Source organism: Nannospalax galili, unplaced genomic scaffold, assembly GCF_000622305.1.
Source record: "Nannospalax galili isolate Female #2095 unplaced genomic scaffold, S.galili_v1.0 scaffold938, whole genome shotgun sequence".
In the NCBI taxonomy this organism is placed as follows: domain Eukaryota; kingdom Metazoa; phylum Chordata; class Mammalia; order Rodentia; family Spalacidae; genus Nannospalax; species Nannospalax galili.
Genome location: NW_008340652.1, coordinates 121,217 through 147,137, shown reverse-complemented (window position 1 = coordinate 147,137; position 25,921 = coordinate 121,217). Strand labels below are relative to the sequence as shown.

Below are 25,921 nucleotides of genomic sequence, written 5' to 3'. Positions count from 1 at the left end.
TATCTCCCAGGTGGCCAGGATGGATTCACTTCGGAGGTATCAGCAATTAGGGGGCAACGCTGGAGCCTGGGCCACAGTTGGTCCAGAAGCTGAGCAGCAAGTTCAGCGGCCCAGAGGGCCCTGTTGTAAGTCAGAGAGCCAGCGGACAACCTAAGTGGCTTTAGATAGCACTGGGACCTGTAGCTACTGATCACCTACTCGGTGATTGGGAAGCACAGCCCCGTTTAGATTTTGAGTTTGCTATTAGATTCAATTTTAAAGTAAAAGGACCTTTTTTGGTGTGCCTGTGTGGTCCAGACTCTCAAACCACCTGACAGTTGGTCCTCAGTCATCTGGATATTTCGGCTTTGGGGTGTGTCTGAACTGAATCACACATGCTGGTGACTTTCCACCTCTGTAGAGACCACTTTCCACGGCCGGTGCTAGCTAGATGAGGACCCCGGTGTCTGCTCAAGTGCATCCCAGGGATTGGCCGGCAGCGGAAAAGCCCCCTGCACCGACGCCTGCCTGGCGGTGTAATGACAGAGCAGGGGGGCGGGGGCGCCACCCCAGGGCTCTGCTGCCGGTCCTCCGGGCTTGTGACCACACGCGAACATAGCAGTAGCCGGTTGCCTTTTGCCCGCCTGACTTTGAAGAAATGTGGCCGCTGGCCTCCCAGAAAGCAGGCATAAGGTCACCACTTTGGTCGCACATTTGAACACTGAGCACCACTCTGCATGGGAGTCCACTCAACCCAACTCCCCCTGGGCGCCCTCCTAGTTCATGAACTCCTTTAAGAGTCTGGCTCCTGCTTTGGCTCAGAATCAGCGCCCAAATCTTTCAGGCGGTCGGTCCACGTCCATCTGTCTATTTCTACCCTGCCCTTCCAGCCACCCGGCTAGTCCTTTCTTCCCCCCTTACAGATCCTGTCCCCAGCTCTGGCCGCCCACTGCCGTCCTCTGGAGGCTGTGAGAGGAGAGGGAACCACCTAAACGTAGATCGTAAACGCTCCCTTTTGGGTGCCCTGGCTCTTGGTGCGCAAGGACCACGGGGCCCGGGGCTACAGAGCTGGACCCGAGGGGCTCAGCCTTGCCTTGGCCCCAGGTCTGGTAATCCCAGCACTCGCGAAATCGGAGCGGGGAGGGCCATGTTTCTCAGCAGATGAGTTGGGAAGAAGCTGGACGGGTGCGCGCGACGCTCCATCTTCCAGCCAAGGAGAGCGCTGGGGTCTTAGGGCGGGGGGTGGGGGGTCGGATGGCTGTGGGGAGGAAAGGCTGGGCACGGGGCTGTGGCGGGAGCCTCCGGCGTATCACTCACTTGGCGAGGACCGGGACCTGGGGGGAGGCTCCTGGTCCTGACAGCGCGATAGGTCCGAGTAGGGGGCTCAGTGCTGCAGGTCGAGCGTTCAGCAGGGGGCGCTGCTTCGGGCGCTGGGCGGGGGTGGGGTGGGAGAGGAGGGGGGCCGCGGCTAGCTGTGCACACTTCCCCCATTATTAAACACTATGTTCAAAAGGCGTCGGGGGACTTCCCGGAGCCGCGGAGCCCGTGTCGCCCGGCCGGCGGGCCCCCGGAGCCCATGGACCTGAGCGCCGCTGCCGCGCTGTGTCTCTGGCTGCTGAGCGCCTGCCGCCCCCGCGACGGGCTGGAAGCTGCTGCGGTGCTTCGGGCGGCAGGGGCAGGACCGGCCTGGAACGCGAGGGGCGGCGGCGGCGGCGGCGGGCGGACCCTCGTCCCGGCTGCAGGCCCTTCTGCTCTCCAGGCAGCCGCGGCTCTCGGGGCCCGCGCCGCGCGCGGCGCTGCAGGTTCCGGATTCAGGAACGGCTCGGTGGTGCCACACCAGTTCATGATGTCGCTATACCGGAGCCTGGCTGGGAGGGCTCCCGCCGCAGCAGCCTGCGGTCAGGGCCGCGCGGACACCATCACTGGCTTCACAGACCAGGCGACTCAAGGTACTTCAGGTCTCTTCTGCGCCCTCCAGTCTGCTCCGGACCTGAGATCAGTCCGGGATCTCAGGCTCCTGCTTCTTTCGTTCTGAGTTGGGGCCACACAGGTCCCACCGTCAGGTGTTAGAAGCTTCGCTTCCGAGGTTAGCGCACCTGCTGCATCTGGACTGTGGCCCTGGAGAGCTGAGGGGGTTCTGGTGTCTAACTGCGGGCTGGCATGTCCCAGTCAAAGAGGCGGCAGAGTTCTTCTTTGGGGAAGGGTCTGGGGTGGCTTTGGGCCTGCAGCCCTCGGAGAAGAAAGCCAGGCAGGGGTGGGACTTTGGAGTTCCCGCCAAGAGGAACTAGATGTGATGTTGGCAGCTGTAGTTCCCGGTATCCTGGGGGACATACAAATTGAAGGGAGCCCAGGGGCATTCAGGACACGCAGGTATCAGACTAAAGTGATGGCCTCTCTGCATTAGGAGAGCCCTTCCCAGCAGGCCTCATGTGGGAATGGTGACTTGTGTGGGGGTAGATACTGGGTGTGGATGTCTGTGTTCTGTGGCAGCCAGGCCCTGGGGAGCCAAAGTCCAGGACTTAGGTTGTGTGGGGAGGAGAAAATTGCCTGGAGCCCAAGCACCCCACCTTACCCTGCACTGAACTCTCCAAAGGTAGGACATGGGTGAGGGTGTGGGGTGGTTGCTGTGTCTCATCTGGCTTTTATTAATCTCCATTGAAGCCATTAAAGCAGACAGATAGGGAAATTTTTAGCTGATTTCAGGCGGAAATGTAAGTAATTTTGGTCTTAATTCTGTCCAGCCAAAGACCTAGCATAGAAAGCAGGAGGGAAAAAAAGGCAAACAGGGCTGGAAAGTAAGGGCTGCTGATCTCTGAGGGTGGGTGCCCACTGACAGCACACCTTTAATAACAGCTCGGGAAAGCAGGCAGAGGCATCATGCAGTAATCATCCATCTCTGAAACATGCACAGTGTACAGATAGCTTTGTTTAGGGTGCAAAGAAATCCTGGACTTAGCATACATGTTCTGAGGACCTGATATGGCTTTTTGCACTGTCTTCAGGCTACTCACAGGAAGCCCCAGTCCAGATGCACAGAGGGATAACTTCAGACCTGTCCCTGCATAGGATGCTCCCAGACTGGAGGAGATGGGAGCATGAACAGGCTTCTGAACTAGCAGAAGTACCAGACTTTCTTAGAGCTGGCTAGGTCCACCAAGGTCACAGAACATGCTAAGTCCTTTCTGGGGACCTCTGTTTGGGTGAGACCTGGAGGCCACTTCTCTTCCTTCCCTCCAGGGAAAGTGGCAGGGCTAGGAAAGCAATGCAGGTGGAGGCTCCAGGGGAAGCTTTGAGAAAATGCTCAGCAAGCTCTTCAAGGGGAATTGGGGCTGGGAACAAGGTCCAGGACTTTTGCCTTGCTTGCTACCCTAAGCCTCAATCTGGAGCCAGGCTGTTTGGCTCCATAAAGTACACCCAGGCCATGAACTTAAGGGCCTGGCATCTACTGTTAGTGAGCAAATCCCGAAGGTGGAGGGAGTCTGCACGGTCTCTCCGATGGGATAAAATGAAACCATATGACCCCCTTCAAAGGGAACTCCTTATCTGCTGTTTGGTGGAATTCAAACTTTCTTTCTTAGTCCCCCCAAAGAAAAAGGGCCCACGACCAGAACTAAAAACTCCAGCCTGAAATAAATCACATCAGAGTGAAAGATTAAGCCTGCGAAAGGTCCAGCTCTCTTGGAGAGACCTTAGGCGGAACCTCAGCAAAGCGCTTTCTGAGAAGGTTCCTTACGTTCCACTGTCCTTTTTCCATTCTCTTCCGTGGCCGCGGGAGAACCGAAAGGAGCCAAGAGTGGGGCTCATGAGGACGACAACTCTCATTGCTGAGACTTGCGCGAACCTTTGCTAAAACCGGCCTTAGTTTCTGAAACAACCGGGTGGACTGGAGGGTCTCCGTCGAGGTGCTTCGGAATTATTCGTCTCACTTCTGAATTATTCATAGGATCTAACTTTGCTTGGGAAACCGAGGTTGCTGAGGATGTTCAGGGTGTGTTGGGGGAAGAGAGGGAGTCGAAGAGGAAAATGCTCTTAGGGAAAAACAAGTTTTCGTTTTTTGGGCTCAGCTCTCAAGGGAGCTCAGCCTGGAGGTAAGCGGCAGTTCCCAGAAAGCGCAAGACCTGAGGAGAGCGCGCGCCTTCTGCCCTCACTGGGCTTTTGGATCTCCCAGAAATCTGGCCAACTGTTTTGGAGTACGCAGCAGAACTTAAGGGGTATTCAGACTTGGTCTGGGTATGGCGGTGCGCTCCTGGCCCCCAGGAGTCAGTGATTGATTAGGCAAGTCCGGCGGCTGTCGCGGTGGCCGAATGAACTTAAGCTGTAGGCTTTGGAGACCAACAAGGATCCCTTTGCCCTGGGCCAGACTGGCAGCACTCCTGCCAGATGCGGAGCGCCGGCCGGCTCCTACTGCCCTTCCTCCTCTGCACGCAGGATAGTCTAGCCAAATGCAGGCAGCGGCCCCGGGTGTCCTGGCTTTGCTCTCACTTTGCTTTCTGTCTCTGTCCGTCCCCGGTAGACGAATCGGCGGCCGAGGCGGGTCAGCGTTTCCTGTTCGACATGTCCGGCCTTCCCGACGCTGACGAGGTGGTGGGTGCCGAGCTCCGTGTGCTGCGCCGGGGGTCTCTAGAGCCAGACAAGGGCGAAGCGGCTTCTCGGCCGCTGCTGCTGCTGTCCACGTGCCCGGGCGCGGGGCGCACGCCTCCGCTGCTGCTCTCGCTGGCCGCGGAGCCCCTGGACCGCGCGCGCTGGGAGGTGTTCGACGTGACGGACGCGGTGCGGAGCCACCGCGGGGAGCCGCACTCTTCCGGCCGGTTCTGCCTGCTGCTGCGCGCAGTGGCCGGCTCGACTAGAAGCCCGCTGCGCCTGCAGCCTCTGGGCTTCGACTGGCGGGGGGGCAGGACGGCGGAGGAGCGTGCGCTGCTGGTCGTGTTCTCCCGCACACAGAGGAAGGAGAGTCTGTTTCGGGAGATCCGCGCCCAGGCCCGTGCTCTTCGGGCCGCGGCAGAACCGCCGCCCGACCCGGGACCCGGCACTGCGGCTGGGAAGGCAGCTCTAAGCGGACGCAGGCGGCGGCGGACGGCGCTGGCGGGGACTCGGGGAGCTCCGGGCAGCGGCGGAGGTGGCGGCGCCGGCCGGGGGCATGGGCGCAGGGGCCGGAGCCGCTGCAGCCGCAAGCCGCTACACGTGGACTTCAAGGAGCTGGGCTGGGATGACTGGATCATCGCGCCCCTGGACTACGAGGCCTACCACTGCGAGGGCGTTTGCGACTTTCCGCTGCGCTCGCACCTGGAGCCCACCAACCACGCCATCATTCAGACCCTACTCAACTCCATGGCACCCGACGCGGCGCCAGCCTCCTGCTGCGTGCCCGCGCGCCTCAGTCCCATCAGCATCCTTTACATCGATGCCGCCAACAACGTGGTCTACAAGCAGTACGAGGACATGGTGGTGGAGGCCTGCGGCTGCAGGTAGCGTGCAGCCTGGGGAGACCCCAACTGAAGAGCAGTTTCCGCTTGGCCTGTTACCGAGCCTGAGTCAGGGTCGCCCTGTGGCCCCTGAGCTCGCACAGAGGAGAGCACATGTTCACACTCACACCCACACACTCCTTTACTCGCGCACATTTACCGTGAGCAGCAGCCTCTGAAAGCCTTGGGCTGATAGCCTTCTGCTACCAAATGTCACAGCCGTGTGCATTTTGCAAAGCGATCACCACAGCCCGCTGTCTCCTTTAGGAGAGAAAAGAACGTTTGTGTTGATGTTGCCATAAGGTAACTGGCTCTAAATTCAGGTAGAAACGGGTTAGGATTGGACTCTGTCCTTGGAGGACGCGTGGCCCCGCTGGGTGACCGGATTCCTGGCGTTGGACACTGGGTCCCACTGCAAGGCAGTAATGGCCACATTCTGGAGGTATGCATCTTGAACTTTCTCACTGTAAGGAACCACTGCAAAGGGCCCCTCCCCCACTTTCAAAGCCTGATGCCGGCGCTGTGTCAGTTTTGGAAGGGAAGAATGTGCTGTGGTGCTGCAAAGGTCAGCAACGGCTTTAAAAAATCAATTCCAATTGGGAATGATGTAGAAAGTGGAAAGAATATTTCTCTCTCTCTCTTTTTTTGGCGGGCGGGGGTGGGGTGTTATGTTGAGATGGAGGAAAGATTTTAAACTACCCAGTCTGAGCTGACAGGACACTGGGAGGCACGATAGGACCTGCAGGTTTTGAAGCACCTCAGAGGTGGTAGCAGAAGTCAGTGCAATGGCTGTACCTGGGGAGGTGAGGGCAGGTGCCCGGTTTCCCAGAGATGTGCCAGGAGGGTTTCCTAAGAAGCTGGAGAAGAAGTTCTCAGGGTTGAGTGTCCTGGGGCCAGCTCTAGCAGAGGACTCAGACTCATTTGCCAGGTAGACATAATCTGGTCCAAGGGCATACTCAGAGTTCGCCAACATAGCTTGTGCTTAGCTGTTAAATCTAGGGTGGCCTTTACATGCGTTCACTGTGTTGGTGCTGTAGTTTTTTGGCAGTGTGATAGTGACAGGAAATGAAGCTACACAAAAGTACTTTTTGTTAGACCTAAACTCACAACCAGCCACCTGCAGAGCAGGAAGAAGGCGCTCTCAGCTCTCAGCTTGGCAGTTGCTGCCTTTCCAAAGGCCTTGGTGTGGATAGAGCAGGGAGCAAGCTTGATTCCCACCATCTGATTTTTGGCCTAAAGAGGTGAATTTGTTTGTCTGTGCCTAGTTGTCCTTTGGGGCCTTTTGTCATTGTTTGAGAAAGAGAAATAAGCTGGATCACACCTGCCAGGGCTGCTTTGACAAACCCCGAAGCCTTCATGGATGCTGTTGTTTCATAGTGTGCTGGGCTTTCTCGTTTAAGCTCTGGAAGAGGCATCAATTCTGCCTTGTCACAGATGCCAAGGTACAGAACAGTTTATAAGTATTTTAATTCATAGTGATTACACTCTTGAGAGAGAAAAGACCAAAATTTAAACCCAACTAATTTATTTAAGGGCCCCTTATGAATCTTTTTCATTCTGTAAGATTTCCCCCAAAGGTGAAAATAATCCCTGTATAATTTATTCTTAAAATGAAGAGTTTTCTCCTTTTATAATGTGAATTTATCTGTTATGGGTGTGAGTAGCTGTAACTAGCCAGAAAACACAACTATTTCTTCAGGTTGAAAAAAAAAAAATCCCAAAGTGGGAGTTTTGTGGTATAATACCATTTTTTTTTTTTTTCAGTTCCTGGGCAGAGATGTTGCCATGATTTCTGGATTCTGCCAGGGAAGCTTTCTCTTCTGTTTTGAATGATGATTTTAATAGTGATTGCTCTGTTATGTCATAATGAAGAATAAAAAGCATGGCACTAAAGTTAAAAGTTATTACATTAGAAAGTTTAGAAAAGTTTGCTTGGCCAGGTAGTACATGCCTTTAATCCCAGCACTCAGGAGGCAGAGGCAGGTGAATCTTTGCAAGTTCAAGGCCAGCCTGGCCTACATAGTGCATTCTAAGCCAGCTGGGGCTATAGGGAGACCCTGTCTCAAAAAGACAAAAAAAAAGTTTTAGAAAAATGAATGAAAAATTACAGTTGAATATTATTTTGAGAAATTTTTAGGTTATTTACTACCTTTGAATAAAAGCAAACATTTTGATGGTTTTCTTAGTTACTAGGCCAGCAACTTTTTTGGTAAGAAATGTTTTGATTAAGCCTGAGCTTTTTATAGTAGGAATGTTCACTCCCTTTGTTTGTAGTTAATGATCTCCTTCTAACAAGATGTGCCGTAGTGGATCTTTGAAAATGAGTATTTCCCTGAGTTGAAGTTGCACCTCAGAAGGGTGTTGTCATCAGATTACTTCTGTCCATTGCCCCTAAGACCTCTGGGTGCTATTTGTTTACTGGATGAATGAAACCTTGCCCAGGTTTCCTTTGGACCTTTGTGGAAGCAGTGGCAACCGCCCCTCTCCAGCTCTGCCCAGCCCTCTGGCTCCTGTGTCCATTTGCTGGAGGATGTGTTTTATGACCACAAAAAGACAGTTGCATGTGGATGTGGTTAAGCTAGTGTTGCCAAGAGGTGGAGAGCAGCTTTGCAGGCACAGTTGGGAGCACCCTGTATAGTGTGCCTGTCTTCCAGGACATGGGGTATGGGCTAGGTGACCTGTGCAAACTCAGCTGCTCTGCTGGTGCTCCCAGCAGGAAACTGCAGTCAACACTGATGGAAGCGGGCTGGTCAGGGACTAAGTCTGTCAAGAGTAGGATGCCCCCTCCTCCCCAATCTGAGGTCATCAAAGTGTCCCTGCTGCAATAAACAGAATTTTCCACTTTGTTGGGGAGAATGGTATGCTAGTTAGTACTTGACATCATTTGGAGTACTACTTCCAGTGAGTGAGGAAGGATGACATCCCTGCTCAGGGCAGGCCAACCAGGCCCTGAGGGGCTGCCAGATACTCCAAGATGGTCTGATTACAGCTGCTTGAAGCCAGAATTTATGTATTAAGGGAAAACCTCTCCATTGGCAGGCAGGCATTTTCAGGATTCCCAAAGGGTGGCCTTGTGGGATTTTGGGTTACCAAGTAGCCAGGCTGGGTCTTGCAGAGAGGGTGGCAGGCTCCTCATCTTATTGTGGGGATGTAGGGCTAGAGCTGTGCTGGTTCAAACCTCACTTTTGCCTACTTTTCTGGCATTTGTGTGCTCAAGTGGCATGGGAGTGATAAACATGCGGACTGTGTGGTAATGCCACCAAAGTCCCTTGGAAGCTCCATGCTGATCTTCCTCACAGCGTTCATGGTGTCAGCAGGGATAGCAGCTCAGTATGAGTCCTGAAGACAGTTTGGGCATGGAACAGGAGAGTGATCCAACCCCACAAGTCCTCATTATGTTAGCTATTTCTACTCAAGGCAGAAGACAACTGAGGTTGTAGACAGAGTTCCTTTTTAAAGCAGGGAGTTGAATCGCATTCTTTCCATGAGAACAGCTTGTGTACAGAAAAAGCTCTGAAAAGCAGAGAAGACACTGTTGCTGTTTTGGGCCCTGTTGGTTCTTCACATGGTGTTTCCTTTTGGGGTACAGACCTTCCCCAACTAAAGAAGCAGAACAGCCCTCAATGCGTCCAGTGCCTGAAACCTCAGCAGGTGGGTTGTGGGGGGAAGGAGGTTCTGAAAGTAGCTTTCTATCACAAAGGGCCTGTATTTGCCCCTCAGAAATAACTGGGTTGGGAGGGAATAGAGGATGCAGACCAGTCAACCTAGTAGTTATAAAACTTGGGGAGTGGGTAGAACCCCTAGATCCTGATGGGCTGGGCAGCTAGTGGGTCTGAGAAGTACTAGAACCAGGGCCTCTGTACACTCAGGAGTCAGCTCCCCTCACAGTGTGGCCTAAACCTACCTGTGAGGAAGGCCACTCAGGGCCAGGGCTCCACAGGACACCTCTTGAGAGAGGCCTGAGGCAAGCCAGTTAAGGGCACTCACTTCCCTGCTGTGGTCCCTTAGATGAGGACTGCTCTAGTCCTAAGGTTCCAAGAGTCTACTGTTCAGAAAGCTGTTTGGACATCCCCAGGCAAAGTAAATGACTCCAGTCACTGTCATATCTTTGAAGTTTTGCAGCTCTTTTGATGAGTATGTGTGTGTGTGTGTGTGTGTGTGTGTGTGTGTGTGTGTGTATTTAGTGTGTTGGACCTTCATGAATGCTGCTTCAATTTCTACCTAGGGTGAAGGAGGTGCAGGAGAGGCCAGGACCTGAGGTATAGGACCCAAGGCACAGTACTTGGCTCCCTTCAAGCGTTCCTGTGCCCCCAGTTGAACGGCATTGCTACCTGGCTCCAGCTGCACTTGGGCTCACATTCAGCCACATCCAGGCTGAGATTGTCGAGTGACTAGGTGTTGAGAAAGAGTTCCTAACTACTGGGAGTCCTTTCTGGAAACAGCAGAGGAAAGTGAAAGTTGTGTCCTGTTGACAGTTTAGGCAGACTGCTCTCCCAGCTGCCCCAGGCCATATCTGGGTCTAAGGTCTGACTCCAGCTTACCAGGGGAGTCACTTGGGGTAGGTATCAGAAGGCCTGGAAAATGGTGGTGGAGTTCTACATTAAGAAACTATAGAAGGGAAAAGTTCAAAGGAGGTTTATTTGATTTTCTTTTTCAGACAGAACTGCCTTTTGCATCTGGAGCCCCTGCAGCTTTAGGCTGCAGCCAAGTTTTGTTCCTTCCTTTGTACCACAACTCAGAATAGCACAAAGGGGTTCCCTGAGTGAGGCTGTGGTGAGGGAACCCTGCTCTAAAGTGGGCCGTCCCAGCCTGAGGAGTCATCTGTGCTGCCAAAGGCTGTAGTATAAGGCTACAAGTTGACTTCCTGACTCAGTGTAGGTGGTGGTAGCAGTGGCTGGTGGCTGTGAGTTCTGAGCATCATTTGGGGATCCAGGTGCCCTGCTTCTCATGCGCATGCACCCATCTTACCCAAACTCTGCCCACACTGTGCGCCTCTAGATAGCTTACCAAGACTTGGCTTTAGACCTTCGGCTACACAAAACTGGGGTTGGTATTCCATGACAGCGGTGGCAGTCACTACAGCTGAGTAAGTCAGCATGGGAGTGGGAGGGTGTGAGGTCACTGTCTTGCCACTGCTGATAGAGTTCCACTGTGCCCTCAGAGTAGCAAGCGGGGCAGGAGATGATTCGTTCTTCCTGTTCTGTGCAGAGCTTGCATGCCTCCTCAGCATCTGTGAGGCAAACACAAGACTGGCTTCTTTCACATGTAACCCTTTCAATGGCAAGAGGAGTGCAGCACCCAGAGAAACTTCCTGACTTGTTTCTGTGTTTGGTGTGAAGGTGTGAGAAGTACATTCTTCCCTTCAGGTGAACTTCCATCTGCTAGACTAGAAACTCTTCATTCAGAGAAGGGTGCCTGAGAGGAATTACAGTCCAGAAACTTCTTATCCCTTTTTAAATGGATGCTGATTAAAATAAGTTGCCTAGGAAAATCAGGAAAAAGCTGAGGGTCATACCTGTAGGCATACCTGCAAGCATACCTGTAGGCGTATGCTATAGACCTTCAGGATGAGGCTGGCTGTTTTGCTCTTGGGTCTTGTTTTCACCAACTTTTGAGTTCTTGGCAAACAAGAAAATGTGCAATGGTGGCTGGAGATGTGGTCAGGTAGGAGGTGGGTGGGTAGTCATGTCTGCACTGCTCCATCTGATCAGCACTGGCATCTATCACACCAGATTCTCACGTCTAGAGGTGGGGTGAGATGTCTTGTTTAGCATTTAGGGCTCCCAGACTCTTGGCTGGCAGATCTAGAATGATGGCTGGCCCTTTTTGGTCTGTACACATAGTGAATCAAAACAAGAGTTCTGGTTGGGCTGTTGTAGATGCACACAGGCTCAAATCTTTGAAGGACACTTCCTAGGCTGCCAGATGGAGGCAAGAGGGCTTGTGTGGGAGGAGTGGCTCCATGCCAGTGAAGTGCTTGTTTAGAGGAACTGCATATAACCTGTCCTTGCTTTTTATAGTCAGGACCCCCAAGCCCTCCCAGGAGCCTGGCTCTTCTCAGACCATTCACGTGGGATATATATCCAGGAAGATTTTGCCTGATCTCAGTGGGAAAAGCCTGTAAAACAGCGACAAGCTGTGCTGAGGGCCCTTCCTTGCTGTAGGTGTAAAGTCCTCAATCCCTTCTCTGTATGCAGCAGCAACTTGGCTTGAGGGGAGCTGACTGGCTTGAAGAATGGGCTTCACAGGCTGACTTGTAACTTATATTTTGGAGTCAAAGTCTGTTTGAGTCATAGAAAGTGAACTGTTCTGCATTCTGCTCAGAGAATGATGATCCAACTTGGTGAGAAAGGCCAGCACGAAACATGCTCCTGGCTGGGAAACAGGCTAATGTTCTAAGCTGGGAACAGAGACTCTCCAGAGGGAAATTTCTCTGGCAATCTCCACCTCAGATAAATCACGGACTAAACATATGTATCCTTAGTGTAATTTTATCTTTGCATTTCATTTTATACTGCAGGACAAACAGCTTTTATTTATTTTTTTCTTTGACAAAGAATCATAATTGGGCCAGTGTAGGTCTTTTAGCTGGATGTTTTCCCACCCTAAATAGTTAATGATTTTTTTTAAAAACAAGGATTAACATGCTGTCTGCAACTTGCCCTTTTAGCAGATGACAATAAGTGATTATGAAAAGTCTGTTATTGTTGTTCTGTTTGACATATAAATAAAGGAGCAGATCCTTTCAACCTCCACTGTGAAGTCTGTCACTGAATCCCAAACCTGTTTATGGAATGATGCTGTTTAAGTAGGCCCTGGGTGAGCAGCTTAAAAAATAAACTTAATCTGATACTGTCATTTCAAGGAAGTGACAAAACTTGAAATGATGGTAATGCCACTAAGGCATCATTCCCTCAGCAGCTAAAGACAAAATTAATTAGTTTTAGGGGGAAGTCCCTTTCATTTTGCAATGACACCCACTGTTCCTTGACTTGGCACTGGAGTAACAAGGGTGAGGGTAGGGGCTAAATGGGAGAGGTTTTTAAACCTGAAATCTCCTAGTTGGCAATCTTCCACTTCTGTTTTGGCCAGAGCCAAACCCCTGGGCTTGCAGGCTGCAGTTGGACATCTCTGCTGCCCAGCCTGGCCACTTAAACATTCTGCAGTGCTTCTGTGACCAGGCCACTTAGCAGAGAACACTTTGAGGGCAGGTGTGCATCCATGTGTATATGTATTCTCAAATTTAAATAGATGTACATACTGAAGTGTAAATGACCTGTAAAACAGCAAACTATTTTTCTTGACCATTACATAGCAGTATATATTTGTTAAACATGCTTATATACTCATCATTAATCACTTTAATATTTTGTACAGATAACCGATTAAATATTTTATTCATAAACTTGCTTGTGACTGGTGTTTTCAGGTGGTTTTAACTTTTGCTGTTTGGCTTCTCTGTGTTATCTAGTTCTGCCTGCATTGGAGGACAGCAGCCAAGCAATGACTGCATCCAAATGGGTAGCTACAAAGTAGGCTTAGCCCTGCTAATCTATGCTACCCACTGCTCCTTGAAACAGGGTCTCAGATTTGGAGTTGAAGGTTGATGGCCCTAGGCATAGGGCTGCTGCATCCTGGGTCCTTGTCCCCACAGTGAAATAGCAAAAGACCCTACGCACAGCCCTTACTGCATAAAGTCACTGTGTAGGCTTGGGCTCAGTGAGAAGAAGCCAAAATACAGTGGAAAATACTTTTCTCTCTGGGAAATGAGCAGTAAGATAAGATTTATAAGGAGTGAGCATTCATTGGAAACATGTTGGAATGGAAAGGCTTATTATTATTTTTTTTTGTATACTCCAGGTTGCCGAGGACCTATCTCACTGCAAAAAGCATGAGTTCTCCTCTTTGGAGGCTGTATAACCTAGCCTATAAGAACTGGAGTCACTTCTTCTTTAAGACCAATGACACATTTCAGAGAGTCCAGTCAAGACTTATAGCAAATTTGACAGGCCATTTTTGCTCAGTCCTGGAGACAAGGTGTTTAGTGACACTTTCCTGGGGGCTTAGCTTCTCTCCTGACTACCATGCAGCACTCCCTAGCAACCCTGCCTCCCCCACTTGACTTTGTCCTATAGATGATGGGGAAGGATACTTCATCTGTTCCTTAAGTGAGAGAGGAACAGCGAGAGATGCAGTTTGGGGAACTGACAGGAACTGGCCCTCATGAAGAACTTGTCACCAGGATGAATTCTTGGGATTTGCAGCCTGTCTAAGACCTAGCTTTCGGTCAGTGACGGCAGCACCTGCCTAGTTTGAGCCCGGGTTCCTGTGATATGCCAGTGAAAGTCTCTGCAGTCACACTAGTTTCTCTTTCCCATGAAAGATTATCTAGAACTGCTCCTTCTGCTTCTTAATCTCATTTTCTTATGTGTGAGAGAGTATTGCCTGTCTGTAAGTGCACCCATTTCATGCAATGCCCAAAGGGGTCAGAAGGAGGCACCAGATTCCCCAGAACTGGAGTTAGAACAGTTGTTAGCCACCATGTGGGTTCTGGGAATCGAACCCAGGACCTCTGAAAGAGCAGTCAGTGACTGCTGAGCCATCTCTCTAGCCCCTTAATTTCATTAAAAAAATGATTTTCTTTTATTGGGAGAAAAGTCACCCTTTCCTTTTTACTAACTCTGGTAGGCACAATAACATGTAAGTTCAATGATCCTGCTCTGGAAAAGTATAAAGTCTTGCCATGCTTTATGATGATTCTAGGTGAAAATTTCATTTTATTGTTTTCCAGTCTCCATACAACCTACTCTAGCATGCTGTGCAGAGGCTTATGCATTTACTAGAAAAGGGGCAGTTACAGGAGCAAAGTCAGGGATCTAAACTTGTATCCAACTTCCCAAGCACATTGGGAACAAACTGAAAAGGCTCCTCAATCTGCTGTGCTGAAGAAGCTGAGATTGGCTCTGCCCCCTTTCTGGCCTGCCATGCTTGGGTTTGCTCCCATGCTGTGCACTTCTGAGCTGGCTGAAGCGAAGATGCCCTCAGTGGAACAGCAGTGGTCACAGATGAATGGAGCTCCTGTGTCCTTGGAACCTGTACTCCTCTGCTCAGCAGGAACTGTGATCTGGGGAGAAACTTGTTCAGTGGGATGTGTCACCAGTGCTCAAACTTCAGTGGGGCTGTGGGTGTCTGCTGAGTCCTAATCACATGCAGGTGTGCAGCCATGGCCAGTAGGGGGAAGCCCAGATGTTGTGCAAAGCCCTCACAGGGTGGATTTGCAGAGGTGGGATTCTAGTCCCTTGGTGAGGGAAGGAGACCTTGCAGGTGCACCCACACCCTGTGGCTCTAATGGACACCCAGTCAGGGGTCACATTCCCATCTCAGGGAAGAAGAATTTTCCCAGAGACGTACCTAGCAAGGAAATCCACTCCACTGTGGGGAGGTCAGCACAGGCCCCTTTTCCAGAATGTTTGAGGAATGCAATACAAAATGAGAATGCTCCACTCTGCCTGACCATCATCTTGTGGATTATTGCTGTAATTCCCACTTGGGGTGCTGTGCAGGGTTAGTGCTCACAAACAATACACCACACATTTGATAGTTGCCAATACCCAAACCTCAGAGGTTTTCTGATTATAGAAGAATGGAAGTAACAGTTGTAGCTGTACCAGATGAGATGAAAGGGCTGTGAGGGGTAGTGGCCTTACTTTTACTGTTGCCTCCTGGCACCAGAAAGCGAGTGATGTTCTTGAATCTTTCAGACCCAACTGTGCACAGCTCTGCTCAGGAAATGAATACATGTCTATGTCCAACATCTCCACTGACATATGCACTTTGAGAATGAAGAGACCTTCAAATATGATTTGCATTTCATGCAAGTTTGCCTACAAGGTGCAGAAGAAACTTTTATATAGTTATTTTTGAGACAGGGTATCACTATGTAGCTCTAGTGAACTACGAGATCCACCTGCCTCTGCCTCCCAGCTGCTGGAATTGAATGCATGTGTCATTACACTTAGCAGAAGAAACTTTAAATTTGGGTAACCAAATTTATACTGAATTCTAGAGGAAGACCCTATTTTCTTGTAAGGAGAGATAATTACAACTGAAGTCTACCTTCTAGAACTCTCATTTGAATGATAGGAAGGAGTGCTGATGGTGGGCACAGAGAGGAGATAAACAGTAAAGCTGTTGTTCCTGCAGTAGTGATGGCAAGGAATTCAACAAACACATGTCCAGGGCCCCTGGAAGGCTAGGAAGAGGGAGGAGGGAGAGAGACAGGAGCAGTTGTGGTTGGCATTTTGGGTCAAGTTTCAGAGGCTGGGCATGATAAAGACTGTAACAATGATTCTCAAGGCTTAACAGCAAGCATGTATGCAGAGGAGTTACTGTGTCAGGCGTGGAGCACCAGGTTGCTAGGGAAGCACGGCAGTTTGCCCTTGGTAGACTCCACATTGTAGGCTTTTCTATTCCTAACATACTGCCCGGTGCAATTTTTGTTTCTGAAAATGGAATGGTTATAGCTTTCAGTTGTTCTACTGATGGGGCTTCATGTGACTCCTTTCCCCATTCCTCCACTTTTGCTAGGTTTCCCATTGTGGCCTCCAGAAGGCAGCATGGTGTGGTCAAAAGAAGGGGACAGGCAATGGCTCTGGAGCAGTGGTCTGAACTGGGATCCAACTCTGCCACCCATCAACTATGACATATTTTTAAGATTTATTTTTATGTGTGTGTGTGTGTGTGTGTGTGTGTGTGTGTGTGTGTGTACATGTGTAAGGTGCCTGTGGAGGCTGGTCAAATCCTCCTGTAGCTGGAGTGTTACAGGTGCTTGTTAGATGCCCAGTGTGGGAGCTGGGAATTGAACTTGGGTCCTCTGTAACAGCGGTATATACTCTTAACCACTGAGTCATCTCTCCAGACCCACCAGTTATGAAATCTTGAGCAAGGCAGAGCACTTTGGATTTCATTGGCTGCTGAACAATGAGCAGAATCTTCCAGGGCTGGGACATCTGCATGATGGTGACAGTGTAGGGGATGCTTTATCTAGGCTTACTCTCTTCTATGCCAAACCCATCTAGGTTCTGCCTGTCCTTGTGGGACTAAAGGAAGCCCTCCCCATCCTCTCCCTGTGAGCAGTCCCTCCCTATTCTCGATGGCCCTTGCCATGCTCCCAGGTGTCACCTAGCGCTTCAATAGTTACCAGATCACTGATGCCAACCTTGCTCTGGTGGGTACCTTCAGTCTGGTGGCAGAGACCAGACTCATGATCTAGAGTTGCTTCCCACCTGAACCAGTGTGATCACTTATCCACATCTGTATGGAGCACAGACAGAGTCAACCTCTTAGAAACCAACACAAAGGACATTCATCAAAGCTTTTCTGCCCTCATCAGGACAGCTTTGCTAACATCCTTGGAGATGTATCTGTGCACATGGCATACTTAGTCCTAACCTTTGACCTCTCCGTAGGCCCCCACCTCCAAGTGAAGGAGCCCAAGAATGTCCTCGCTTCTTTCCCTAGCAGGAGGCCAGGAACAGAGACGTTTCATGCTTTCTAAGAAATGTTTTGTTTCCTGCATCTTTTCTACGCCAACTGTGAGAGCACCCTAGGATGTGTGTGGAGGCGAAATGGCTCAAGGCCAGGAAGCTGAGCCAGGTGAGGAAGTCATTCCTGCACAGCAGCCAGACACCCTGAGACTACAAGTGTCAAGTTAAAAGCTGGATGACTGAGCTAGCACAGGGTCCTCTACTGCACTGGCGAGAGACTAAAGGAAGAATAAGTTTGCCAGTCTTTCCCTCTAGGTGCCTTTTAAGAACACTAGCCATGAGCCAGGCAAGATCTGGATGCTATACATGGGACCTCACTGTTTCATAACAAACAAAATAAAACAAAAACGTCTTTCCTCCACAAAAAACCTGAGGCAAATGCTAGTATTATCCCAGCTTCACAGATGAGTAATTGGAAGGCTCTGAGAGGTATGAAGTCTTATGTAGCATCACAAAGCTCTGAATGATAGCACTGGGATCTGAGCTCAGGTTTCTCTTTACTGTCAGGAAGATATCTACTGCCTGGAAAAGAAACAAGAGATAGATGCAGAAGACAATTTTGTTCATTCTCTCTTTAAAAAATTTTTTTTTAATTTTATGTGTATGAGTATTGCCTGCATATGCGTGAGTGCACCCATGTGTGCAGTGCCCACAGAAGCCAGAAGAGGGTGTTGGATCCCCTGGATCTGGAGTTATAGGTGGCTGTTAGTCACCATGTGGGTGTTGGGAACTGAACCTTGGTCCTCTGCAAGAGCAGCCAGTCTCCATCTTTTCTTTAAAAAAAATATTTATTTTCATTTTATGTGTATGTTTGTATGTGCCTGTATGTATGTGTGCATGTATGTATGTATATACATCACATGTGTACTTGGTACCCATGGAGACTAGAAGAGAGTACTGGCTCTTGTGGAACTAGAGCTATAGACAGTTGTGAGCAGCCATGTAGGTGGTGGGAAAATTGAACTTGGGTCCTCTGTAAAAGCAGCCAGTGCTCTTGACTGCTGAGCCATCTCTCTTGCCCTTGTGGTTTTTTATTTTTTCCAAAAAAATTATTTTATACATTCCCAAACCAACTTAAAGTTTCCCCAAATTTGTAGGTACAGAGAACACTATTTTCCCTTGAACCAAACGTGAATAAATTGACATGATGCCCTGTCCTTGGCTATGTCACTATGTTCTCAGTATAAAACACAATTCTCCTACGTTTACATAATACAATCACTGAAGTCATAAAATGAACAGTATAATCTTTAGAAACTTCAAATTGTCTTCCAAATTTATTTTATAACAAGACATCCAATCCAGAGTCAAGGTGCCACATGTTACGTTAGGCTGCCACATTCCTTTAGTTTTCCTTAGTCTGGAATTGCTATTGCTATTGGAGAAGCAGTTGGTATAAGGGCCCTAGACACCCCACATTGAACTGCCTTTGGTGTTTCTTTCATGGCTCAGAACAGAGTAGGAATCACCATGGACTTGGATCAAAGCTCCAACTGGTGCTTTTCACTCAACATTGGACAGCCCTAAGGAAGCTAAATGTACACAAAGCCCATACAACCATATGGTTGACTGGAAAGGTGGAACTACTGGCAAATGGATTTCATCTGCTGCTTATTAATTATTGTCTTCCGTGCTCCCCTCCTCCAACTCTTCTTTTTTTTTTTTGGTCTTTTTGAGACAGGGTCTCCCTGTAGTCCCAGCTGTCCTGGAACTCACGATGTAGACCAGGCTGGCCTTGAACTCATAGAAATCCGCCTGCCTCTGCCTCCTGAGTGCTGGGATTAAAGGCGTGCGCCACCACGCCTGGCCCTCCAACTCTTCTTTTATGTTTGAGACAGGGTCTTGTCATGTAGCCCCAGATGGTCTTGAACTCAGTATGTAGTCCAGTCTGGCCTGAAACTCCTGCTTCTGTTTCCTGTGTGCTGGGATCTCAAGCATATGCCACCATGCTTAGCTCTTTGTAATTCTTTTTTATTATTTTTATTTTATGTGTATGAGTGCACTGCCTGCACATGTGTAAGTGCACCCCTGTTGTGCAATGCCTGTGGAGGTCAGAAGAGGGCATCAGATCCCCTGGAACTGGAGTTACAGACAGTTGTCAGTGCCATGTGGATGCTGGAAATCAAACCCAGGTCTTCTGCAAGAGCAGTCAGTGCTCTTCACCACTGAGCCATCGCTCCAGCCCCCAGCTTTCTGTAATTCTTAGTGAGAAAGAATAAACTCTATTCAGTCTCCTGAAATCTGATTCTTCCCTCTTTAAAAGGAGCAATGATAAAGTGCAGTTTCCCCTTAATAGCTGAGTTTAGCTTAGGCAAACCGCTCATGTCCCACCCTTGCCCCCAGCACACAGAAATCAGGCCCAAACACTTCTAAGTGCTGGTTAAAACATTTATTTAAAAAATTCATTTGGTGTTTAGATGAGGAATAGGAATGAAGGACCAATGTCGTTTTTAGGCTTTACAAAACACAAATTATATACGATTTCATATAAGCAGAGTTTAGAAATATAGAGTAATGTAAAATAATTTCTAAAAGGAAATCTGTGGCTGTTACTCTTCATTCCAGTACTTCTTATTCACTAGCACTTGTTTCTATCCATGATCTCCTGCTATCAAGCCTTTCCTTTAAGCAAGGCACTCAGAGGATGAATCTTTCAGCTTTCTGGACGACCTCCCCATGTAGTAAGGACTTGTGTGGAGCACCAAGCCTCAGCGGATGTAGCTAATGGTCTTCCCCCTAGACTCACAGCACTCTTTGTCTGGAGCTTAGCTTTCCCTCTCTGAGAAGTTATTTGCTTGGCTCAGAAGCCACACTAAAAAGGGCAAGAACTCATCCATCACCCACCACTGGGCTGGTGGCACATCACAGCTGAATCTTTCATCAGAGCTGTAGGTTTTGAAAGGAAGGACAGCATCTCATTGTCTTCAAGGAATGATAATGCTAGGTGGGCTTTCTGCAGAAAATGGAATGCTTCTGATTGTTTACCATCTGTCACTACAGCCAATGGTGCTTACTGGTCCCTAAGGTCTCAGGATTGAGTCAATTAAGGGAAGGCAGCACTGGCCCTCCTCAGCCAGGAACAGAGAGAGAAGGCGAATTTATAAAATTTAATGGCTTACTTCAGTTCATTGGCAAAATAATTTCTTTCCAACCAATAAAGTTAAGGTAAACTGGAAACCAATTTATGTTAATGTTTTACTCAACAATTTAAAGGACTTCCCAAAGGTTATTTTCTAGGAGAATTTTGGGAGGGAAGCATCATAAAGTAGCTAGTAGCCTTGTAATGGATTGATCACAGGATGGATGGCTAGTATAGTGGCTCACTGACTGTCCATGGAGGTGAGCACCTGCATGTAGGCCCACACACATCTGATTTGGGGCAATCCAGTGTCCCCCCTTCCTGGCTCTGGAGGAACCTACAGGGACTTGACAGGGTTCAGGAGAAGCCTGCTGGCTACCCTGCAGCAGGAAAGAGCTGCGATCCTTCAGCATCTCTATCTGGTTAGCTGGTAAGAGTAATGTCTGGAAAACTTGATTCTTGGTATATTGCAGGTGGACCACGAAGACATACTTATGAATTCAGCTAAGACCCAAAGTTAGTCTGAGCTAATTTTTGCCTCTACCTAAAGGACACCCAAGTTCAGTGCCAACACCCTCTGCCAACATCTATCTGGGTTCACATTCAAGGGTTAATTTTTACATTTTCTAGTATTTCATAACTTCATCCAGGGGAATCTATTCTATAAAGGTAACTCAAAGTTTTGTATACTAGATTTTCTTTTGTAGATAAGGATTCTATGACTACTAGGCTTCTTGTACACAGAAGAATCTTCATGAACACTATTGTGTTTCCTGAGTCAGGAAATGTGGAATGAGTTATCAACTGTATTCATTTTAGTCTGTAGCAGGGGTGCTGGGAGCTGGTGGTTTGTAAGCCAAGAGGTTCTCACTTTTTCCTTTTTAAGACTGAGTCTCAAAATTAACATTTACCTTCTAAGAATATCACGCCTACAGCTTCCACATACTGGTGTTTGTAGGGTTTTTTTTTTTTTTTCCTGGACCACTGTTTATATTTTGGACAGATTATTATTTAGCCAGTCGGCAACTACACAGGCCACTTCCTGACTAAAATGGAGGACAAAAGCATGAGGTATTCCCTTCTCACAGAGTCGGATATCTCCTTCTGGAAAGTCTTTCTTGATGTCTTCATAGTACTTTACTGGACACCAGCCATCTGTTTTACCATAGTAAAATGTCAGCTGAAAGACAACAATCATCTTATTAGAACCATGTTTCATCACAACATAGACATCAATGGGCTACAGTGCTTTGAGGGCAGCCCCTGTGCCTGGCTCCATCCATGATCTCAAGGTCCCTCCAGACCTCTCACAGATCACAGGACACATTAAGAGGATATAATGGGAAGAAACCCATGTGTTGAGACTTTGTGTGGCAGAGTCCCCATAACTCACAAAAGGAACTCATCAGAAAGTTGTGTGTACTGAGACTGGAATGGACCTGAGATAGAAGGAAGGTGAGGTTGGGGAAGGCACTAAGTGGACAGGGTCATTGTGTGACTAGTGACTTAATGGTTTTCATATAGCCATCAGCCAGGCATATGGACAGCTTTGTTGAATGAATGCAAGGAAATCAGAATGCAAAGAAGTCAGATTGTCTCTGGATTTTCAATGTGGCTGATGGAATGTGATCAGCATTCTAAGAGACTTTATGATTCCTAAGAAAAGGCTCTGTGGGAACAGGACAGCATGTTGAATTCAGTCGGAAGGCACTGTAATCATACTTCAGGTAATACCAAGCAGGTTGAGTGGAGACAGAGCCTCTTTTGAGGCACTACTAAGATCCTTTTAAGAGATTTATCTATACTTGTATGTGATATATAGCTAGATATAGGTACCATACAGATGCTACATTATATAGTACTAAGTGCTATGCTTTACCAAAAAACTGTCATATACTGTTTTTCTTTATCAAAAATCCCAAAAAAACTAAAATCATATCCAGAAGGGCACTTAGTGATAATTTAAAAAATTTAAATTGTGTGTGTGTGTGTGTGTGTGTGTGTGTGTGTGTCTGTATTGCACATGGCACAGAGTGTGTGTAGGTTAGAGAACAACTTTCTGGAATTGGTTTTCTCCTACTTTTATGTAGATTCTGAAGATTGAATCCAGGTTGTTAGGCTTGCTCAGTAAGAACCTTTGCCTGCTGATCCATATTTTGCTGGTACTATGATATTAACTTTTGCAAAAAATAAAGACTAGATTTTAAGGAACTTATGACATATATTACAAAAACAAATAAAAAAGCTAGACCCAATCAGCTACAGCTCCTAAGTGGTCAGAAATAGTCCTTATAGTGTCTATAATATACCAAATTGGTTTACTCATACACAATCACTTATGTGTTAGTCTGTTCAGCAAATATGTACTAAGCACCTCCTCTGTATTAGGGACCAGTTTTGGAGAAGAGGAGACAGGAGACCCACCATACAAGGCAATGAGAGCCCAGATAAGGAGCAGCTAGTATGTGTGTGTGAGGTGCAGCAGGCAGGGATGAGCCCGTAGAGTTGTCTTCAAGTTGGAAGAGCACACTGTAGGGCAGACTAAGTAGAGTCACAAGCACAAAAGAGCATGACAGCACTGGGGTACTAGAAGCTCCTGCCAATGGATGGAATATTAGTGCTGGGAGGTAAGTCTGGAGGGGCAGAGAGAGATCAGCTTGTGACAGCCTTCTATGCTTAGGAAAGAGGAAGCACTAAGTAAAGACTATGGACAATGAAATGACATGCGCAGGGCTGTTGGGAAATGACTCTGGATGCTGTGGGAAGAGAGACTGGAGATCAAGTGGTGGGGGAGGAAGGTAGAAGAAACAGGTGCTAATGTCCAGTGGACAGTATTATTACATCAATCATTAAATTCATCATCTGAAATATAGGGCATGTGAGAATGTTCTAATCAAAATAGTAACATTTTGCTTAACCAGTATTTGGAGACGGTTAATTAAAATCAATTTAAAAAGCAAAATAATGTGTACTGCAGTAAACAGCAAAACCCTGACTGACAGACTTACTGGGAGTTACTTCAGAGGGATTTTTCTGGTTGTTGTTTGGGATTCTACTTTTGAATGTTGCAGAGGTGCGTGTGTGTGTGTGTTTGTGTGTGTGTGTGTGTGTGTGTGTGTGTGTTTCATTTTTTAACCTAATTAATTTTACCCATTCTCTTAATTTTGCTCTTTCCAACCACTTCTGGACATTCTGAAGTCCTAAGAACTGAAATTCACTTTTCCTGGCTCTTTGCAGGGTAAGAGCCACTTCGGCTTCCTGGAGAATGGCAGATCCCAGCAGTTGCCTGCTTTTCCTGCTGCCAGTTTTCCCACAACTCTAACTGTTCCTTCTAGACCTCTTGAGCTGCAGCCTCGCCATGAGTGATGGCGTTAGTTGTGGAAATGCACACATCTCAGCAATTTCTCTGGCTCCACATTCTCTCTGAATAAACAGCTGAAGTACAAACTATCTACAAGTATTAATTACCTACCAACAAGGGCTAATTACTTTGGGTTCTCCCCAGACTTCCTACACTCACCACCAGGAATCTGTGGATTGCTTCAGGAAACAACAGATGAGCAGTCACTATGTACAGCTCAGCATTTCCACAAAGCAGGAGCTGTGTCGAGCAAGCTAGAAAGCCAGATGTGTGCTGGTGCACAGCAGAGCTGCTGCTCTGCTCTGGTGCACCCTCCCGTCTGAGGATACCTAGACACTCTGGGGCTGACCAGTACATGCTGCGGTGGTGAGTCTTGTGAAAACTGTACCACAGAAGAGTCAGAGGGAAAGAAGGTTTCTAGAAAAGACCTCATCACACAAAGTTCCCTTGGACAAGAATGTCACTGTTTGCACTTGCTGTTGCTTTCCCCCTGACACTTCAAGGACTGTTTCTATGAAAACCTTCACATTTCCTTCTCTGTGAGGCAATCATAACTTGAAATGTTCCCAATGAGAAGCCCAGCCTGACAGACCCTCAGCACTGGGAAACGCTATCCGCTCCTTCATGCATGAAGGTGGTAGGTGAACAGGGGACTTGACATGGGTTTTAGGGACTCTTCTACCTACTTTAGGGTGTCAGGACCTAAGTCATGTCCAAGTAATTATGGGCATACACTGCACATGCCATGTACTGAGGATCTGAACAAAAAGTGATGTGAGCTCAACACAGCACGAACAGTAAGGGTTCTGGATTTCTCTATGTTCAGCTGAACTTCTCATTTCTAATTGTTAACTCTTTATAGTGGGTCCCATTTGGTTAAATCCCCAATTAATCCTCCAGGGTCAGTCTAAAAAAATCTGTTTTGTTTTGTTTAAAAAGTATGAAAGACTGTATTCACTGAAGGCCACTGTGAAAATCTTGATTTATAAGTAAAACATGTGGCATTTAGTGCCTTTATAAATGTTGGTTTTTGGTGATTCTGTTCCTTATAGATCAAACATCACAGGAAATAGAGCTGACTCTACATCTGTAACCTTAAACAGGAAAATGAAAAAGTATGGGGTGTGTGAAGGTAATGGTGGGGGCTGAGTACGGGAAACTGAGATGGTGTGCTGGGTCTGGTACTGCCGCTTTCCACACAGTATCACAGGAAGTGCTGGAGGATGATATTTTAATCCTCATTTTACAGAAAAGGAAACTGCAAACTTTAACAAAATTAACTTACTCAGTGAGTTCAAGCAGTGAGTGACCTGTGAAGTGGGCTATCCTGGGCTATTGATGGGAGCAGCATCCCCATCAATACCTTTACCACACCATTTACAATTAACAGTGAATTGACTCATGTTATGAGAACCTAAAGACTGGAGCCTGAGGTGGTGGGTTCCAGCCTCCATATGTGTAGTGGCTAGGATTTTAGCAGAATGCCAGAGAGTGACTGTTCCGCCTCCCTCTGGCATAGGGACTGAGAACTCAGGGGACTGCCTGAGAGTGCCTGGATCCTGCCTCCACATGGTAGTAAGCTTCCCCCAGTTGTGGCCTTACCCAACCCCCTGACTGAGATTGCATGAGGCCCCTCCCAAGGCCCTGGGGCAGACCTGGCTTTGGTAGGATAAGGCTGAGATCTTAGCAGACAGCCTGGTGATACACCTCCACTGGTGTATCAGGTGGGGTCTGAGCAGACCACCAGAGAGTGCCTGTCCCGGCCTCCCTCTGGCACAGGGGCTGAGAACTCAGAAGACTGAATGAAAGTCCCCAAATCAGCGCCCCCCCCCCCTTAGGGATCTTCCCAAATTTTGCTCTGAGTTCCTGCTAGTAGTCCAAACCTTAGAAGGAAGCCTGAGTGTACCTGACTGTAATCTGACTTGGGCTTCTGTGGGTGCTCCTGAGCAGCTGATCTGAAGCCATCACTTCCTTCCAAAATAAAACCTGAGAGAACCTGAACCCTGTACCAACCAGCTTTACATAACCAATAAAGAAAGGATCGAGGCACCCGGATAACACAAACAGAAGCATACTTCAACTTAATTCTTATATCAGAATCATCAACAACAACAAAAGAAATACACATGCTGAAAATCACAATGAAAGAATAATAAAATGGAAAGCCAGAAAACAATATGTCCCCACCAAACTCCACCAATTCTGTAGAAGAGTTCTACAAAGAGAACCCCCTAGAGATAAGCCAGGACACTGAATTTAAAAGAACGATCATAAACATGATCAAGGAATTCAACAAATTTAAAGGATACATGAACAAACAAATCAAAGAACTAAAAAAAGATAGGGATAAATTTCTGAATGAATTAACAAAAGAGAAACACTGAAGAAAACTCAGGCAGAAAGGAAGAAGGAAGTACAAAACTCAACAAGCCAACTTGAAACAACAAGGGAAAGCCTCACCTCTAGAATGAATGAAATGGAAAACAGAATATCA

The 25,921-nt window shown here is 48.0% G+C and overlaps 2 protein-coding genes across 7 annotated transcripts in view; one reads left to right on the top strand and one right to left on the bottom strand.

Annotated features, from left to right (window-relative positions):
- The first annotated feature begins 1,555 nt into the window (after nt 1–1,555).
- Nucleotides 1,556–24,752, top strand: Gdf7 (growth differentiation factor 7). Of its 3 annotated transcripts, none has more exons than XR_001872495.2 (3): nt 1,556–1,928; nt 4,493–5,883; nt 23,304–24,752. XR_001872495.2 is itself a non-coding variant. In XM_008835746.2 (2 exons), the coding sequence occupies exons 1-2, from the start codon at nt 1,556–1,558 to the stop codon at nt 5,446–5,448; spliced, it is 1,329 nt and encodes a 442-aa protein (XP_008833968.1). In that variant the 3' UTR covers nt 5,449–7,456. The 3 variants fall into 3 exon arrangements, 1 of the variants encoding a protein (XP_008833968.1); XR_001872496.1 differs by lacking the exon at nt 23,304–24,752 and adding an exon at nt 7,206–7,456; XM_008835746.2 differs by lacking the exon at nt 23,304–24,752 and having other exon boundaries at nt 4,493–7,456.
- The window catches only part of Ldah (lipid droplet associated hydrolase), a 107,072-nt gene continuing 102,165 nt past the window's right edge, over nt 21,015–25,921 (bottom strand). For 3 of the 4 annotated variants that reach the window (XM_008835745.2, XM_029564797.1, XM_008835743.3), the window contains one exon: nt 21,015–21,246. In XM_008835745.2, coding sequence (XP_008833967.1) covers nt 21,055–21,246 — 192 coding nt within the window. In that variant the 3' untranslated portion in view covers nt 21,015–21,054. The remainder of the gene's footprint in view (nt 21,247–25,921) is intronic. The other variant, XR_003849925.1, reaches the window with a different exon arrangement.